Source organism: Oxyura jamaicensis, chromosome 3, assembly GCF_011077185.1.
Source record: "Oxyura jamaicensis isolate SHBP4307 breed ruddy duck chromosome 3, BPBGC_Ojam_1.0, whole genome shotgun sequence".
Taxonomy (NCBI): domain Eukaryota; kingdom Metazoa; phylum Chordata; class Aves; order Anseriformes; family Anatidae; genus Oxyura; species Oxyura jamaicensis.
In genome coordinates, this window is record NC_048895.1 from 31,183,846 (window position 1) to 31,201,380 (window position 17,535).

General features: G+C 34.7%; 1 protein-coding gene across 2 annotated transcripts in view; it reads left to right on the forward strand.

The window, feature by feature from the left end:
- The window catches only part of LRPPRC (leucine rich pentatricopeptide repeat containing), a 92,727-nt gene that overhangs the window by 35,905 nt on the left and 39,287 nt on the right, over positions 1–17,535 (forward strand). For both annotated transcript variants that reach the window (XM_035320165.1, XM_035320164.1), the window contains exons 18-25: positions 138–215; positions 578–631; positions 1,355–1,468; positions 2,677–2,807; positions 4,226–4,311; positions 5,937–6,141; positions 13,729–13,853; positions 14,482–14,588. In XM_035320165.1, coding sequence (XP_035176056.1) covers positions 138–215; positions 578–631; positions 1,355–1,468; positions 2,677–2,807; positions 4,226–4,311; positions 5,937–6,141; positions 13,729–13,853; positions 14,482–14,588 — 900 coding nt within the window. The remainder of the gene's footprint in view (positions 1–137; positions 216–577; positions 632–1,354; positions 1,469–2,676; positions 2,808–4,225; positions 4,312–5,936; positions 6,142–13,728; positions 13,854–14,481; positions 14,589–17,535) is intronic.

Sequence of the window (17,535 nt, forward strand, 5' to 3'; positions counted from 1 at the left end):
AAGTACAACCAGACCACTTCTCAATGACATGCAAGAGCTGGAGACTTGAATTACGTCTGAGATAATTTCTGTTAGACAAATTTCAGTTTGGTTGTGTTTCAAAACTCATATAATTTTTTCCCCACCTCTTGGTACAGAATATAGTTATCCCTACAAACCTCTGCAGCGGCATTTGCAGACTGCTGGACTCCTCTCGAGTACCTGAATTAATCAAGGTCTGTGGTTCTATGGCAATTACTTTGAAGCTAAAAAAAAATAGTGTGTACTCTGTGCATAAATATTCTCCTTGGCAAAATAAATACCTTAATGCAATGATTAATATGTAAGCCTTTTAGCCTTTCTGTGATACTTCACTAATTGTTGAAATTTTCATTCTCATGTTTAGAGGAATTAGTTTAGAGGGATACATTTAGTGTTACTTCAAGTCAATGTAATAATGCTACAGAATACAGTTTTTTAAAATTGTAATTATGTAATAAACTCTACAACATTTTTAGCATCATATGCTTACTTATAGATTGATTTTTTAAAAAAATATTTTTTGAATTAGTGATACCTTTGTTTTACTGCATTTTAGGATGTAAGGTCACTGTCTCCTAAAAAACCCATGTCTACAGACAGCATTCCAGAAGTAAGTAAATTCACCAATGGCTATGCTTGTTCTTACCAGGATAATAATAATGTTTGGATATGGGTTTTGGATGAAGTGTAATCACTAGCTTTCAGGTCATGCAAGTATATTGACATTATTAAAATATACCACTTGAAGTTCAGAGGTTACTTTTCAGAGTAGTAATACAGGCTGTCCAGATTTTCCTATAGACCTGATGCTTGACCTTGGAGTTGGCTGAAGTTTCATGCCTCAGTTTCCCAGTCTGGTAAAATATATGTGCTTTGAAAGTTCTAGTTAGTTAATGGTGGTGACATGAGGCTTAATTCGTGCTTGTAAATTACAGTGATCCTCTTGAGTGGCAAGAACCACATAAATCCATACTGTCTGTGATGCTGGAATGTCAAGTCTTTACATCCCTGATCTGAGCAGAACAGAGATGGAAAAGGAAATAGGCTTCTATTCCCTACTTCCCTGAACACAAGAACAGAGTATGAGAAAAACAGTAGTGTTGACCTTTGTAGATATGCTACCTAATGTTTTTTTTTTTTTTACTGTATTCTGACTCAATTCTTCAATTAATATGTACTACTTAAACAGATAAAAGCATCTTAAATGATTAAAAATTTTATTATACTATGGAAGGAGAGGATTATTTTGTCTGTCTTTTATTAAAGTGATCCGACAAGTTGTTGGGGGAAGGCTGTTTTTGAAATTGACATTCTTTCTGTTCCCTCCATTTAGAGTGCTAAATCTGACGTGTCTGCTTTGGAGAAGAAACTAGAAAAGCGAAAAGCTGAAAACCAGCCTATTACAGATGTCTTGAAACAACTCATACATGCTCTTTGTGAAGAAGAGGTATCTTAAGCAATGCAGAGATAATTGGAAACACATAGCTATATTTTTAAAGGGACATAAATGACTGTATTATGGAAAGACAATAGTTAAGCAAAGACAAGTGCAGTGCTTGAGTTTCCATGGTTTGATGCTTATAAATCAAACATAAGTGCAAAAAGCAATTAAATCAAAAGGTTAACTAATTTCAGCAACACCTTGAATGGCATGTTTTGGGGGTGCTGAAGTTTGTTTACAATAATCTGCAAAGTGAATGATAGTAACAGCTGTGATAGGTTTATCATACATGCCAAATGTCCTTTCAAGCCATGGCTCCGGTCTCTTATATCTAGATTGTCAAGCAACTGATACATGCACTAGTCATTTGCAATTCAAATATTACTAGGTTGTTAATGCAGGGATTGAAATTCCATTTTCCTGCAGGAGGAAAGCTCTTCTGAGATAAAGGGTCTCTTGCCTTCATTCGGCAGGCGTCCAGCTGTAGTTTACATTCATTTAGTGTGTGTCTGTAATTTGTGGGGGTATCACCACACTTTTATTCAGTTTCTTGTTCAGTATGATCCTGCCTATAAAGCTGTATATGTAGGAACAGTAACAGTCGTGCAGATGATAACACAGTATTCACTGCTGCTAAGAATATAGTTCAGAAAGAGTGATTCTCAGCTGTCTGTTTCTATGATTCTGCATATGAAATAAGACTAGAAGCAAACACCATTATAAGTTCAAAGTGGTCAAATGTATGAATAGGGATGTATAAAAAAAAAAAAAAGCTTTCTATCGGATCATTAAGTAGTTTCTTATTCTTTAGGAAGTGGTTTTATTGTATGTTTGGCAGTACACTAGGTGAAAAATTGTTATGAATTCCAAATAAATAAGAACCATTTTAGAACTTGGATTAATCATGCTTAGAGTGTCTGTTTGGATTAAAAAAAAAAAAGCCTTATTGAAAACATGCTAGAAATGTTAACTTAAAGCAAGAAAATTGGAAATGTACTCTGAAATTAACTTACATAGTGATTTATAAAGATACTAATTTCTAAAAAATAATCTTTACCCTTAAATTTTTCTGAAATACTACAGCTACATTTTCAAATGTGATCTGCTATTAAAAGCACTAAAGCAGTCGCATAACTGCACGCCGAACATATAAGACTCATAATGTCATATTGACTTTTCCTCTAGTTCACATCTTTGCTTTGTTCCTTTTTTAGAATATGCAAAAAGCCCTTGAAGTGAAAGCCAAATACGAACCGGACATGGTTGTCGGTGGCTATGCAGCCTTAATAAATTTGTGCTGTCGACATGATAATGTAGAAGATGCAATGAACCTGAAAGAAAAAGTGTAAGTACACCGGCACTGAAACATGTCACAGAGATTTATGCTGATACACAGACCTTGTTGAATTAAGTAGGTTGAATATTAACCCCCTCATCCATTTTTAATTAGTTTCCCCCCCACCGATGTATGTGCATTTAAAACAGGGGTGTGTTTTTTTTGAAACACTTCTCTTCTATAATTAAACATCAGAAACAGCTAGTTTATATGGACAACAACTTTTTTAAAAAGGCAAATTGCGGTATAGGATCTGTTTTGTTGTTATGTTAAGCATATGTAGTGTCTGAATTAAGTTTGGCTTAAATGAAGTAGAAGAAAAAAATACCTGTATTGTGTGTTAAAAAGGCAACTAGAATGCTTTTAGAATATATTGTACCTATATTGTCTTTAGGATAGCAGTGCTTCTTAGTGGCGTTGTATTTTAAGATTAACAACAAGCATTCTACTTTAAATTTTTATTTTCAGAGCTTTGTATTTTATCTATGAAAATTAGCTCCTAGCTAAAACATGTTATGGCTGACATATCCTGGAGGAAATTCTTTCAGCTCATCCTTTTATTTGCCCCTTTCCCTTTTCCTGTCTTCCCCTTGAAAGGCCTCCCTACAGTCCAGTGCTACAGGGGAGAAAACAAGTTGTTACTTTGACATTCTCTCAGTCTCTCATATGCCTTGATGAAATATTTGCTTTGGTTTTACAGTAGGTTAATAGGCAGGTGCTCATTACACTTGGCTAATGTTTGAAACTGAGAAATAATTGAGCTGTAAATACCAAGAAATTCACTGCTCTGCAAACACTGTAATGTATTGATTTTAGCCACACAACGTTCTCCCACAATCCCCATAGTGAGCTTGTATGAAGTAAAATTGAGTCTTCTAGTGGAGCTTCCCTGCAGTAGCATGGTTTTACTGATCTGCCTTGAGTGTAGCATAAAATTGCTAAGAGGCAACTCTTCAAATTGTTGCAAAAACAGAGGAGGAATTAATTTTTAAAATTCCACGAAAGAGAAAATAAATGCATAGTAGTAACTTTAAAATAGTAGATTTTCATTTGTTACTATAGGCGAATAGCTTGACATTCTTTCATTTTATAGGAAATAGTACAGCCTTATTCCAGATGTGAGAACTGTTTTCTTTCCAGGCTTATGGGAAACATTTTTTTCCTTTCCAAATACTACAAAATTATTAATAAGAACATTTGTCTCTAAAACTTGTAAGTTTAGGTTTCTGTTGGTGGAAAGCTGCATAGAAAATGGTACATCTTTATGGTACATCTTTTAAGTATATCAGATTTTTCTTTTAACACTTAGAGCTTTTAGCACTTAATGCTGTTTTTTTTTTTTTGTTACATAGTGTTGTGTGTTTTTTTTTTTAATCTGTTTCTAAAATGTAAATGTCTGATAATATTTTTAATGTTTTCATTCCTAGCTTCCCTAGGAACTCACCTGTTGCTCTTGACACTGGAAAGTACATAGCACTGGTAGAAGTCTTAGGAAAGCATGGTAGACTAGAAGGTAATCCTTTGGCTTTTATTCTGTATTTCTGCTATATAATAAAGGTATCTTGCTTCAAGAATAAAAATGTGAGTTGATATTAATGGTATATCATGTCCTGAAAAGTGCTTGAACATTTTGCATACAAATTTGCATGTGAATTCAACCAGAGATGCTTGGACAGTGCAGGCCATTAGTTTTAATGGATTGGCAAGCTTGTCATTTACATTTGCACAGCTCAGTGCTTTTTGCATTTCTGCAGCTAGTTTTTATTAGCATTGCTGTATGGATTGAGTTTGAAGATCATGACTTATGGCACAAATTGCGTATGTGCCTAGGCTAATGGCTTTGTTTTTGCTTAAGAAGGTCTGAAGGCTGAACATAAAACCTATAAACATAACCTTCTCATAAGAACCAAGTACTGAAAAAAATCATTTAACTTTTTATAAAGTATATATTTTTCTGTTACTGTTCTTTTATGTGTTTGTTACTGCATTTTAGAGTCATTCTGTCAAACTGCCTGGAAATTTTGGCTTTTAATGAGTGTTCTGCCAACCGCCTATTTTGGATTGCTAGATGTTTGCATTAAGCTGTTAGCTCTTCAATTTCTGTAATTCAGTCTAATATAATTCTATTATTTACATGATTCGGTTGATCTTTAAAAGAACCCTAGACTGTCATCAACTTTAAAACATGAGTCTGAATATCGAGTTCTAACATTTTGTAGAAGACCTGACACAATAAAAACACGGTCCAAGCTTATATAAAACAGTAATGTTTCGTATCGAAAAGACTGTACAACTGAATTAAAAAGTTAATATATTTTTTGTAAAAATCTTCTTTAAAATTTGTCTTGGACACCCATTAATCTTACTGTTCGAAAATCAATAAATAAAGCTGATGTATTCTAAATCACAATAAATCAGATCATGACTACCTCTACATTAAAGCAGTTTGAAAAGATTAGCTTGCTTTTAACAGCGTGAGTGTCCCTCAGAAAATAAAACAATTCATAAATGTAGCCAAATGCAAAGTGGTCAAAACATTCTGTCTATGCAATAATTAAGAACATTATAAAAATGCACTTATTCCATATACCAAAATGTTTGTTTCTGCCTTACTAATGAAGCTTAATGAACCTAATGTTTTAACATGCAGTCTGTTAGAAAGCTTTCATTGGCTCTCCTTGGCTAATTAGTATCGACACAGCAAACAGGCCCTATCGGTATCAGACCATTAGTCTGGCTGTATATACAGTGTAAACATATCTTTATTATCTGGCCTCGTGACAAGCCATCTGCTGAAGAAACAATGGAGTGATTTAGCAGATGTTAGCATTGAACGATAAAAGCATCCATTTAGTAGAATCTTGCAGCTATAGGGCAGACTATACAGGGTTATGTGGTACAGAGTGGGCACACAGTTCCTATCTATAATTTGTAGTCAAAGTTGCAGCAAAATGATAAAACCATGCTATTGTGGATTTATAATTGTAGTCTCGTTTAGAAATGCAAGTAGTAATTAACTTGAAATCGGCATTATACGCCAGAATTTACATTCCTGCTGGGTTTGAAATGCTGTTTTAATAGCAGTTTGTTTTCCCTACATGAAATTACCTAAGGGTCTTTTGTGTTGTTTCATTGTAGATGCTATTAACGTTCTAACAGAGATGAAAGAGAAGGACGTTCCGATCTCTGATAGAGCGGTTGCATCTTTTTTCCGCCTTCTTAATGCCGCTGCCATGCGAGGTGAAGTTGAAACAGTGAATCGGTTGCACGAGACCATTGTGAACCTGGGCTTGGCAGAAACTGCTGCCCTTTATTCCCCTCTGATTACAGTTCACCTTGAAAAGTAAGCTATGTTTGAGCTAGATGAAACAAGTTACCATACAATATTTATTTGTTATGTGACTTGTGTATGCTGTGTGCAGTAGTTACACTTCAGTGTTTGACAGTGCTTTTGTATGTGAACTTGCACATGCCTATCATACACACTTTGAGTGATCTCAGAGTACTATGAACGAGTATCTTTTACTAAGTTGCTTTTTGTCAGTTACACGTCACACAGTGGTATCGTTGTGGGAACAACAGGTAGGTTTTATGGACGCGCCAGAGGTGAAGTGGCTGTACTTTGAAATATGCTTGCAAATAAGATGGTTCTAAAGTCTGGTTGACAGGATGGCTATTCAGAGCATGCTAAATACACTCAGCTCTCATGGCTTAGTACTATGTGTTTTCCCATCAAAACCTGTATTTTGCTGAGCCATACAGTAGATCTCAGGTGAGCTGAAGGGGTGTCTTTGGACACTGAAATATTTCCAATTCACACAATTATTCAGATAATTTGATATTATTGCCCGCTGAATTTAAATTCAAGGAAAATACTGACTGGTTTCTCTTTTCCCATATATACTTTTAACACCTTTCACCACAGAAAAGGAAGTTCATGCACTCATTCTGGAAGGAAGTATCTGTAATTCCATGTGTGTTGTTCCTATGCATAACCTTTTTGATGAGGCAGGATATTTAAGTTAATGTATGTATGAACTATATAACAATTACTAACTGAAACTGAGCCAAGGATTCCTTTTCACTTTCCCTACTATATGCACAGTCTTTTTTTTTTTTTTAGCATGTCATTTTTGTGTACTTGTTGGATTTTAATCTTTTACAGCTACTATGACTGATGAGTTTATTGCAGTTTGTTTCACGTATATTAAATGTTCTTGGCTTAATACTATATTTAATAATAATATAATACCTATACAATACCATGAAATATTCACTTTTTCGTATGTAAGTCAGCCTCAAAGATGCATATTAACATTTCTGTTAACAGAGTAGATCTTGTAGGCATATTGGGTACACTAAGTCTTTATAATGTTTTCTGTATCCAAAAATCCTTGTCATAAAGGTGGAACTCTTGGTGGATGCATGCATCTTCTCTTCTAAAAATCCTATTTTAGAGAATTAGTCTTCTAGTTAGGAGTGTACAGTGTACACCTTTGCAGTCAGCAGCACTGCCTTGGTTATATCACAAGATGAGGCAGATGTTTATGAAGGTAATTTAACTGCAATCATATGTAACTAATGTGTTGGAAAAATATCTTTGCTTTACAGTGCACAGTAAGAGTGGTTGCACATTACATAATTGCTTTATGCACACTGACATGTGGTAGGACTAGGTTCTTTTCACTTGAGGTGGTATGGTGATGTGATGTGATCATGTGTGGATGCGAAGGGGGACAGGAAAGAGTGCTGTTCTTTTATCTTGATTCCCACATTCTTTTGTATTATAAATGTTCAGTAAAACTTCTTTTACAAACTTTATATAGAGCAAACAAAGAGACTTTATGAGACTAGACTCCTAAAGAAGAAAGTAATTCCTTCCTGTGTAACTGTATGGCTACAAGTCATCAGTACTCGGCTATGTAACTTAACATATTTCATATATATAAATACAGTGCCAAAATACCCATTTCCAATGTTTTTTTCTGCCTTCTTACAAGGGGGAAAGACTTGCTTCCTCTCCAGTGTTGGATTGAACAGAAAGGGCAAGCCTTTTCCAGATAGTTTGCTTTGAAGGAATGACTGCATTTCACTGATTTTTATTGTGGAGATCTTAAGAGTTTTTGAAAGTTGAGTGACTGAAATAAGCATTAGTCATTTCTTTCAGCAGTGGTGCTTACTATTTGCCATCCTGCAGTTCAAGTATCATTACTGAAATGCTGTCATTTAGCTGCAGATCATCAGCATGGCTCTGAAATTAGCCGTGAAATGTTTTTTTAATGTTCCACAGCAGCGCTTCTGCTAGTGTTTTGTGTTCTTCAATTAATTCAAACTTTTTAATTGCTTGTAAAGGAATCTGATTTGCTTTTGAAGATCTCGGGTTTAAATTTTGGGTTTAGAATGTTTTCATCTAAGCCTTTTCTCTGCACCCACTCATGAATATTCTGCAATTCTTGTTAAGTCCTAGTGCACGTTAGAAGTGAGACTTCGCAGTGGAGCATGGAAACGAAAAAAATAGAATTGTTGATTTTTGCCTGTTCTTGTGCTATACAGTACTTCAATAATACCTATTTACAGCAGGAGAAATTAATAGATACAATAAGTACATGTAATTCTTTTTCTTCCAAGAAAGCTGCACAAGCCAGTTTTTTTCATAAAACCGAAAATAGGAGTTTCCAGCTCTAAGACAGGAACCACATCAAGTTTTTATTACCATAATTTTATTACTGCTGCCCTTGTAAAATATTACCTCTGAGAAAGGAAACAAACCAGAACATCTTGAGGTCTGAAATTTACACATTCACTGTTTCAGAAGTGTTTTTAGGAGAGGGAAGAAAATTTGAAGGAAACCACTGAAAACACAGACTGCATGAAAAAAAAATGTAATTTTAAGTCACTGAGCACAAGTGGAGAATAGCTGTATTTTAAGAGATCGGAAGGATATAGCTCGTTTGTATTTCTTTAAAAGTGGTTGGTGCATTTTAATACAGCATTGTCCATTAAAGTATTGTGTGCTGGGTTGTGATTAATTTCATATAAAGGCATATTTAATTTCTTATGTAGCAGATGGTGTGCACCCATTGCCTTGACAATTTTTCTTCTTGTTTTCACAGAGTTAAATTCACCTGATGTTGTTTGAGGTGATTCTTTGGCACATGTGTTACTTGACTTTTAAATTTACTGTTAAAAATAGACATCTTTTAAGTTAGGTGATATTTTTAAGCAAAAACATCTCTGATGGGGATGGTTTTTCAATTTTCAGCAGCTTTATTTTAGATATTTGCATTAAAACTCTGTAGGTGTTGCAATGAAATTAAGGATGTTTGGCTCTCTTACTCCATTATTGCAATTAGGAATTTAGCATCATCAGTGCCAAAGGACAAAAGTGTCTCATTTGCCCTATGGGGACAGGACAGTGATAAGATGATTTTTCGTCAAGGATCATTGGGTCGTAATTAAGTTACATTCATGGCTATTGCTTTTTGAAGGATGATTGGTAAATGACAGGCTTCATGTGCTCGGTACGGACAGTGTTCGCTAGGGTTTTTTCTCCCTCTGTCAGAAAATCCTGTTGAGTCTGATAATGTAAATGTGGCATTTTATTCTGAACAAAAGAGCAGGGAAATGAGCTATCTTGTCTAATCATTCAGTTGTTTAACACCGACTTCCAGTTTAGACTCAATTGGCTGGAAAGCACTTGACATGTGAAGTTAGTGCTGTTCGGAACGCATGTTTGAGTAAATTTTAAAGTAAGTGACAGCTAAATTGTACCTAGGGAAATTACAAAGCCTTCAACACAGTTAATTTTTTGGGGAGGATTAGTTGTAATTGCAACACCAGTCTCCTTGAAGATTCCTTAGTATAGCAAATGAACAGAAAAACATTTAGCTCTTTCAAGAGCCCGTTCTCTTTTAACAGAATAATTTTTGTAAAGCTGATTGTACCTTGCTGAATTGACTTCCTTCTACACTAACATCTGCTTCAGATTTGTAGAGAGGGATTTGTTTTACTCGTCTACCCTCCACCCCCACCCCAGAGAGTCCCTTTTTTCTTTCTACCTCTCTAGTGGTTTCAGGTTTGAGAGCTTTTCAATCAGTAAACCCCTTAGGTAAATTGCCACTTCACTAAAGCTTTATGCATAATGTTACAGCACTTCATTCCAATTAAAATCAATATTTGGAGTCTTAGTTTTATCAGGCAGACTCTCTGGTTGGGAAAGTTGTTTATTACAAGTAAAAGGGTTAGCTTTAGTGCTGCCTTCTCAAAGCAAGAGGGGAGTGGCTTGCTGAAATTGAAGGGGGATGTTATAGCCAGGCATGGTGTTATAGCCAGTCTTCTGCAAACACTGCGACATTTGACTAGTTCTGTCTCCTTAGATAGCTTTGCGCAACTAAGATCACCTGTGCAAATATTGTGGAGGTTTGTACCCGTGGTATCTTGGACTTCATAGGCATCCAAACAGAAAACACGTGGATCCAAAAACTTCTGTTATCTTAACTCGAGCTTCAATTTAGTTGAAAGATAATGCTGAATTGAGACTCCTGGGGGGTTACTTAAGGGGCAAGCGTAATAAAGTCATGACTGAGGCTTCTCCTGTCATTTGAAAATAATAGTATAGCTTTGGTTTTAAAGGAATATGTTTCCACATGGGGGGGGGAATATACAAAGCCTTAAGTGTAATGGATATTAGCCTTGAACAAATACCGTCTGTGAGCAACTGAAAAAAACAACCTGTAGAATCTGGCCAACTGAAAATGAGGCATGGATCCTGTGTGTTCATGTTTTAAATAGGAATTTTGTGTAAACTGCCCCTGGAAGTCAGATTTTCCTATGTGGCTATGAGTATATGGGCTTTATTTCTTTTGTGACTTGATCCATATTAATTATATAGTAATTTTGGACCAGGCTTTTAATCTAGTCGTGTAGTAAGTAATCCTTTGGCGAGATAAAAGGGTATTTGACATGCATAAGTTTCTACAGAAAGACTGCCAAATATTTTCAAATGCACAGCTGTTTATTAGCTTAAAATCCTTGTGGCTAAACAGAATTTTCTTAAAATGTGGAAATTCTTTTCTGTGCAGCTCTCTTTTTCTTCTTTCTTCTTTTCTTTTTTTCTTCTTTTTCTCTTTTTTTTTTTTTTTTTTTTTGAGTTAGTGAGTCATAACAAGAAGCACACTAAAATCTTACCTATACTTGAAATTTGAAGCTTACAGTAGGTTTCTAATTTTCTTTCTGTTTTTCTAACAGGATTGTCTTACAAAAGTTGTTGCCGGTACATATTCAGAATTAATGGCAGTCAGTGACAATTGAGAAATAGTGCAGGTTGTTAAGTAAATCATTTTAACTCAAATACAAGTGTATTTTTTTCTAATAGTAGTACAAATAATTTTTGTAGAAATACATCCAAATAAGGCTGAACTTGTATATCTCTGCTATATATTCGTTTGTTGCCAGTTTTATTGTTGATCTGTTTTACAGATGCTGTTCTCTAGAAAACTCTGGATGACTGGTTGGTTGCTTGAATGCAACAGAACAAATACGCCAGATTTTGATAGATTAAAAACAAATGTCTGGTAAATGAGTGTACAAGATACTGACCTCCTTAAATGCAGAGTTATTTGGGAACCTGAGAGCTATAAGTACCAGTAAGAAGTACAATATTTCCATTTTTGTAATCTTGGTCCTTTGCTGACTTTTTTCTCTGCATATACAATATTAATGCCTCCAGAAGCATACATTTAGAGACTAGAAAAACCTTAATGCTTCTTTTTGAATGACATTCAAATTATTTGTTCATTTATTGATAGCTTTGACCTAAAAACAGTCACTTTAATCCTTTAGGAATACAGCTAAGACAATACTATGGCTGTTTGAGCATCAATCTGAAAAGCTCGATTTATCACTGAAAACTTTAATGTTAATGTATAAATGTTGTTGTGCCTCCTTAGAAATTGAGTAGTTCTTTCTCTGTAAAACATTTTTTTTCTAAGATGTTAACTGAACTTGCATCTAAAGCAGGAGAAAAATACTGATTATATAAAGCTTTATATCTGTCTATGGTAACTACCATGGTATTTCTCTTTTATGACAGTAATCTAGCCTGCAACATCTACTTGCAGTTTTGAAATTAACCTGTAATTTAGTCTTCACCCCAAATGACAAAAATTCAAATGACTCCATGGGGTGCCAGAAGATGCACTGTAAACAGGGCTCAGTAAGGGGGATAAGGTAGAAATCCGTCATCTTAGGTGTGTTTTCAGAACGCCAGTATCAGTGAGCAAAATGAATTCTGTGTTTTACTCAAAAAAATATATATATATTAAAAAAAAAGATGAAGATAGTATGTAGTAATCTAGATGGTTCATTCTTTGAAAAAGCAAAATGTGTGCTTATGAGAAATCTCAGTGTGAGGAGAAGACATCTGACTTAACGTGTTTCAACAGAATATCTTAATTTGTTAAGGTTGAGATGATCGATAATAAAGTTGCTGCAGGAATGCAAAATCATCATCTCAAGTCACTTTTATTATAGCCTTCATCTGCTTCTATTAAGTGATCTTTTCTCTCACCCATTTCCACCACCCTGTATTTGATAGTCCTTTTGAAATATAAAATGCGGTCTTATTGACTTTTGTACTCTATTAAATTTTATGTGTGTCATCTTGGTTTGACTAATTTCAGTTAGAACTTTTTCTTTCAAAGAATAACTTACACGTTGTTTACCACTGTTTCAGTGGTTGTCCTCTTTTTTTATTAGTTTGTAATCCTTTGAAAAAGGGTCTGTGGCAGCTGACTTAGCTCTGTTAGTTGCACAGTTTAGGATGTCAAAGGTTACGTTTGTTGGTTACTTTTTACAATTTCAAATCCAGTTGTTTTTATGGCTTTTCAGTTTCTCATTATGATTAGCTGTACTTCTGAAGGCATTAATACTGTATACACAGCAGAAAAAAGTCACCAATGGATTGTGATAACAAAAGTGGAAATACCGTACTTGTTACTGGTATTTACTGCTGAAAGGCTTGTAACTAAGTCTGCATTTAAGGAGGTCAGTATCTTATGCACTAATTTACTAGTACCATGACTCTGTGTCATGGATAGGTCAGCACAGAGTACATTTTGGTACCTCAGTATATTGTTAAATTCAGTGCAAAAAAGTACACTTTTATTACAGAAAATATGCATTTCTTTCTGACCTTTACATAGAATGGGTAAATGCTAACCCTGCAATTGTGGTGGAAGAAAAGGAATGGAAATAAACCTGGTGATTTATAGCTAGTCTGTAAAGGTATAAAACAAGCATAAGCAATCTAAAGAGCTTTGTTTAACTAGGTTGACCCTGAGGATTTCTACTGAAATATAAATGGAAAAAATTTAAAGAGCTTAAAAATTGAAAATGTCTAAACAGAGACGTTTGGAGATAATGTATTCTGCACAATATTGCATATTAACAAGAAAAATGGAACTCTTGAATATAAACAAATTTCTGTGGAATTGGTATTTTGTCACAATAGCATATGGCAGAATTTAAGAATTTTAATTCAAAAATTGAAGTGCATGTGATGATGATGCAGAGCATTTACACCTTTGCTTCATTTGTAATGAACAGTGGTTGTGAACTCAAAAATCACACAGCAAGGAGATTTGAGCCTAAAACTGTATAACTGTAGTTCTGTTTTCATTTATGTGGCTATCAAGCATACATGATATTTGCTTGTAGGAAAACTTTACCCATTATTTAAAAATATCTAGAATATTGGGCGGCGGGGGGGGGGAGGGGAGGGCGGGGGGGGAATAAAATACTCTTTGGTATTATAGATCTGTGCATAAATTCTCCTTGAAATTTTCAAGACCAAAGTGGGTTCAGCATAGTCTACTCCTGCTCAGTTTTTCTATTTTCTTATTTTTATTCTTTTTTTGTTTCTTTCCATGAGGGATGACATGCCTGCTGCTCTGGAAGCTTTAATGGACTGTTACAAGAAGCATGGGAAAATTCTTCAGCTTCATAACATCTACTGTAGGCTAATAGAGAAAGGAGATGCTGATCTTCTGCAAAAAGGTTGGTTGCATGTAGTCAAGTACTGTCCAGTTATATGGAGTGCTTTCTGGAGGTTTTTCTTCCATGATCATTTATAGCATTTATGTCATTGGAAAGAACAAAATTTAATGTATTTGTGTTACTTTAAAGCATTTAAATGATGCCCATGTTTTTCAGATGGAAAAATGGATATTCATTTTAAATGGAGAATTCTATTGTTTGGGTAATATAAGAAAAAGTTTTCAAAAATTAGTGTTAATACTTGTTCTAGCTATATGTATCACTTCTAAGAAACAACTTTTCCACACACATGGTTCTCAAAGTTGTGTAGTTTAGAAAACCTAAATTCACACTAGTCACAAGCCAAGAATGCCAATATACAGTCTGTTTTGTTGAATGTAATTCAAAATGTAGTGTAGTTCAACAGAAAAACAGTTTACACATACTCAACCACAAAGCTACAGCAGATTGGAACAATTACAACGTATTACACAAACACTTCAAAATGTATTTCATATATATGTGTATGCATATATTTATGTATAGAGTTTTGTGATGCTTGGAAAATAGAAAATATCAGTATTAAGAATATTCAACACATATATTAAAATGCTTGAATTCATTTAGTAAATTAATCATTTTTATTTAGTTTCAGATTTTATAAGCAGAGAATATGGTGACATGATGGCTCTCTATGATCTCTTCTTTGCCTTCTTGCAAACAGGAAAATACAAAGAGGCCAGGAAGGTCATTGAGGTAGGATTTTAACTATAGTACTCTATTCATGCAGCCATTTAGACTCTTAATTAGAAACATTTAAAGTTTTTAACCTTTAATTAGACTTGTTCTGATTCACGTTAATAGAATTCAATCCTAATAATGAAAAAAAAAAAGCCTCGACCATCTTTATTTTGTATAATTACAGTTCAGAAGAGACACAGTCTTGTTATATATTGAAATTGTTTCCTCACGTTTTCAAATTGGCTGTTATATATCAAAATGATATTTGCATATTAAATATCGGATTGTGGAACAATTAAATTAAACTGGCGTTCCTGGGTGTAAAGTTGCTAATCCTCTTTCCGAAGGAATTCTTTGTTCTTAAAAGCACTGGAATTTAATTTGCTGCAGACCATGCTCAGATTTATTTGTAATGCTTGTCTACAAGTTAATCAGCCAAACAAGCGCTGTCTGCTACTGCTTGGCATTTAATTTAGCATTTCTTCTTTCTCTCTCTCTCTCTCTCTCTCTCTCTTTCTCTCTTTCTTTTCAGGATAGTAAGCAGCTTATAGGAAGTGGTAGGTGACAAACTTGGTCTATTTAGGATTAGTATATTTTATCTAGACTTGATTGAAATTGTGCTTACTGAAATTGATAAGTCAAAGGGGCAGTTGCAGAGTCTGCCCAGATTGCGATTATTTTTCTTCTTAACACAGTTGCTTGTAGTTAAAATGCTGCATAAGTTTACAAGTTAATGTGAAGGAGGGGAGGGATCTTGCAGAAAAAGCGATACTTAGTCCTTATCATTTTTGTATTATGTACCTAACTCTGAAACTGTTTTTTTTCTGTTATTTTATTTTATTTTATTTTATTTTATTTTCTTCCTAAGATAGAGCTTGCCTTTTTTCTAGTTCTGTTAAAATATTTGAGATACCAGTTATCCTTAGTTGAATTATTATCTAACAGAAATCTTGCATTTAAAAAAATCTTTTAACTGAAGGTCTGCTCTGTGGTAGAACAATACTTTTCCCGCTTTAAGGAGGGCAGAAGTGCTGAGCATTCTGTTAAAACAAATATTTTTGCTCAGAGATGGACTTTTGGAGCTTAATCTCATAAGGCAGAAGAACTGAAATACCGGTATCTAACAAGACAGTGAGGAGTTCAGTTCTTTTGATAGTGATTAAAGCATATAGGATGTACAAGCCTGAAATCTCAGAACTGGAAGTAAGAGTTTCTTAGATACTGGCATTTAAGTTCTCAACACTTATATTGATGGCTGCAGGTCAGCATCCGTGAATGGGATAGTAAGCAAATATCAAATTATTATCAAATTATAATAATTTAATAGTTATATTATTTTCAAATTATTATTTGAAATTGTTGTTTTAATAGGTGCCAATTTTATCTCCGCATTTGGTGTTGCATCTCAATATTTGGTGTTGGATTATCAAGTATCAGTAAGCACAGACAGACATGAGTGTAAATCTGAGCACCTGATATCTGGAGATGAAATGGAACTCCTCTCTCTTTAGACTCTTTAGAGTAGGATTTCCTACTCTTACCTAGCTTCTAAAACTATGAATTTGATCTCTGCATATGTTGTTGAGGGGGAAAAAAAAAAGCTAAAAATACAGAAATTTAGCTATGCATGTAATTTACCAGTGAATCAAGGGGCACAAAATCAATCACTGTATCATGTGTTATTTTTATGTAAGAATAATTTAGCTATTTTCCAAGATTTTTTGTTCTTCAAGGGGAAAAAAAATTAATTTATATCTTGCTGGTAAATAAAATAGTTCTAGTCCATAAACAAGTTACTATTTGCTTTTTTTGTTTTGTTGGTAAGTTGAAGCCATACGGCGTATAACGTGGAAGATGGAGTACTACTGGCTGTATGTGTATCATTTTCTCCAGTAGTGTTTTTTGCAGCTAAATTTGTTCTCTTGCTGGCCATCTCAGATAGTTTTTCTATTTTCATTTCCTGTTGAAGAAACAGTCAGTTGATCAAATTTGGTGTCACTTGATCTTTTTAGAAGTAGTTGCATGTTAAGACATGGATTGCTTGTAAGTGTATACGTTATCATGTATTGCTGATTATAGCAATCAATTGATTTTAGTGCTATCATTTGTTATTGGAGTATCTGAAGAATTAATAAAGAGTATCTAAAAGGGTAGGAATGAAACTGGGAAAAAAATCTGTAGGAGCTAAAGAAATGAAGACTGTGGAGGTTATGGTCTTTTAAATGGGGTGCTTTTTATTGGAGACCGCTGCCTCAGCTTTCCCTTGTTACTTCAGAAATCAGAGGTCTGTTGGATGCTCCTGTGAAAGTGACAGCTGCTACTTTGAAAAATTTGCACCTTAAACCCCTAGGAAAAAGAACACTCTTAAATCTCAATCTTTGATAAAATACAACTGAATGACAATAGTGGAAAAAGAAGGGTAAGATTTGGGTGCAATTATTAAAAAAAAAAGGGGGGGGGAGGTCCGTTGTGTACATACATAATCTGGTAACAAAAATGTGCATGCATATATATATAAGCTCATGTTGTGGGATGTTGTCATAGCAAGAAGGCTGAAAGCCCTTGGGCACAGCTGCTTGTTGGTAGGGGAGGAAGACTAAGTAGAGAATGATAGTGTGAAAGACAACCAAAGATTCATCGGTGTGGCCAAAGAATGTGCCTGACTAATAGCAGAACAAGTAAACTGCAGCACCTAGTTTGGTGCTGAGATTCTCTCTTTGAGGCAAGGTGGAAGAGAAACTATGAGAGAAGACTTGAGGCAGAAGGGCCAGTGCAGCTGGGTTCTGAGGCTTCATAGTGTGGTTGATAAGGTAACAGTTTGCAGTGTTGATAGACTCTGGTTAAGGTTTTGAAGTCTATTCTCATTTCTTTTGTGGCAGGTAGCTAGACAGAAAGCCTCTTTCAGAGGTCAGACCTTCAAATGAGGTAGCTTCAGCTTCTCTGCAAAGGGAAGATGTACCTT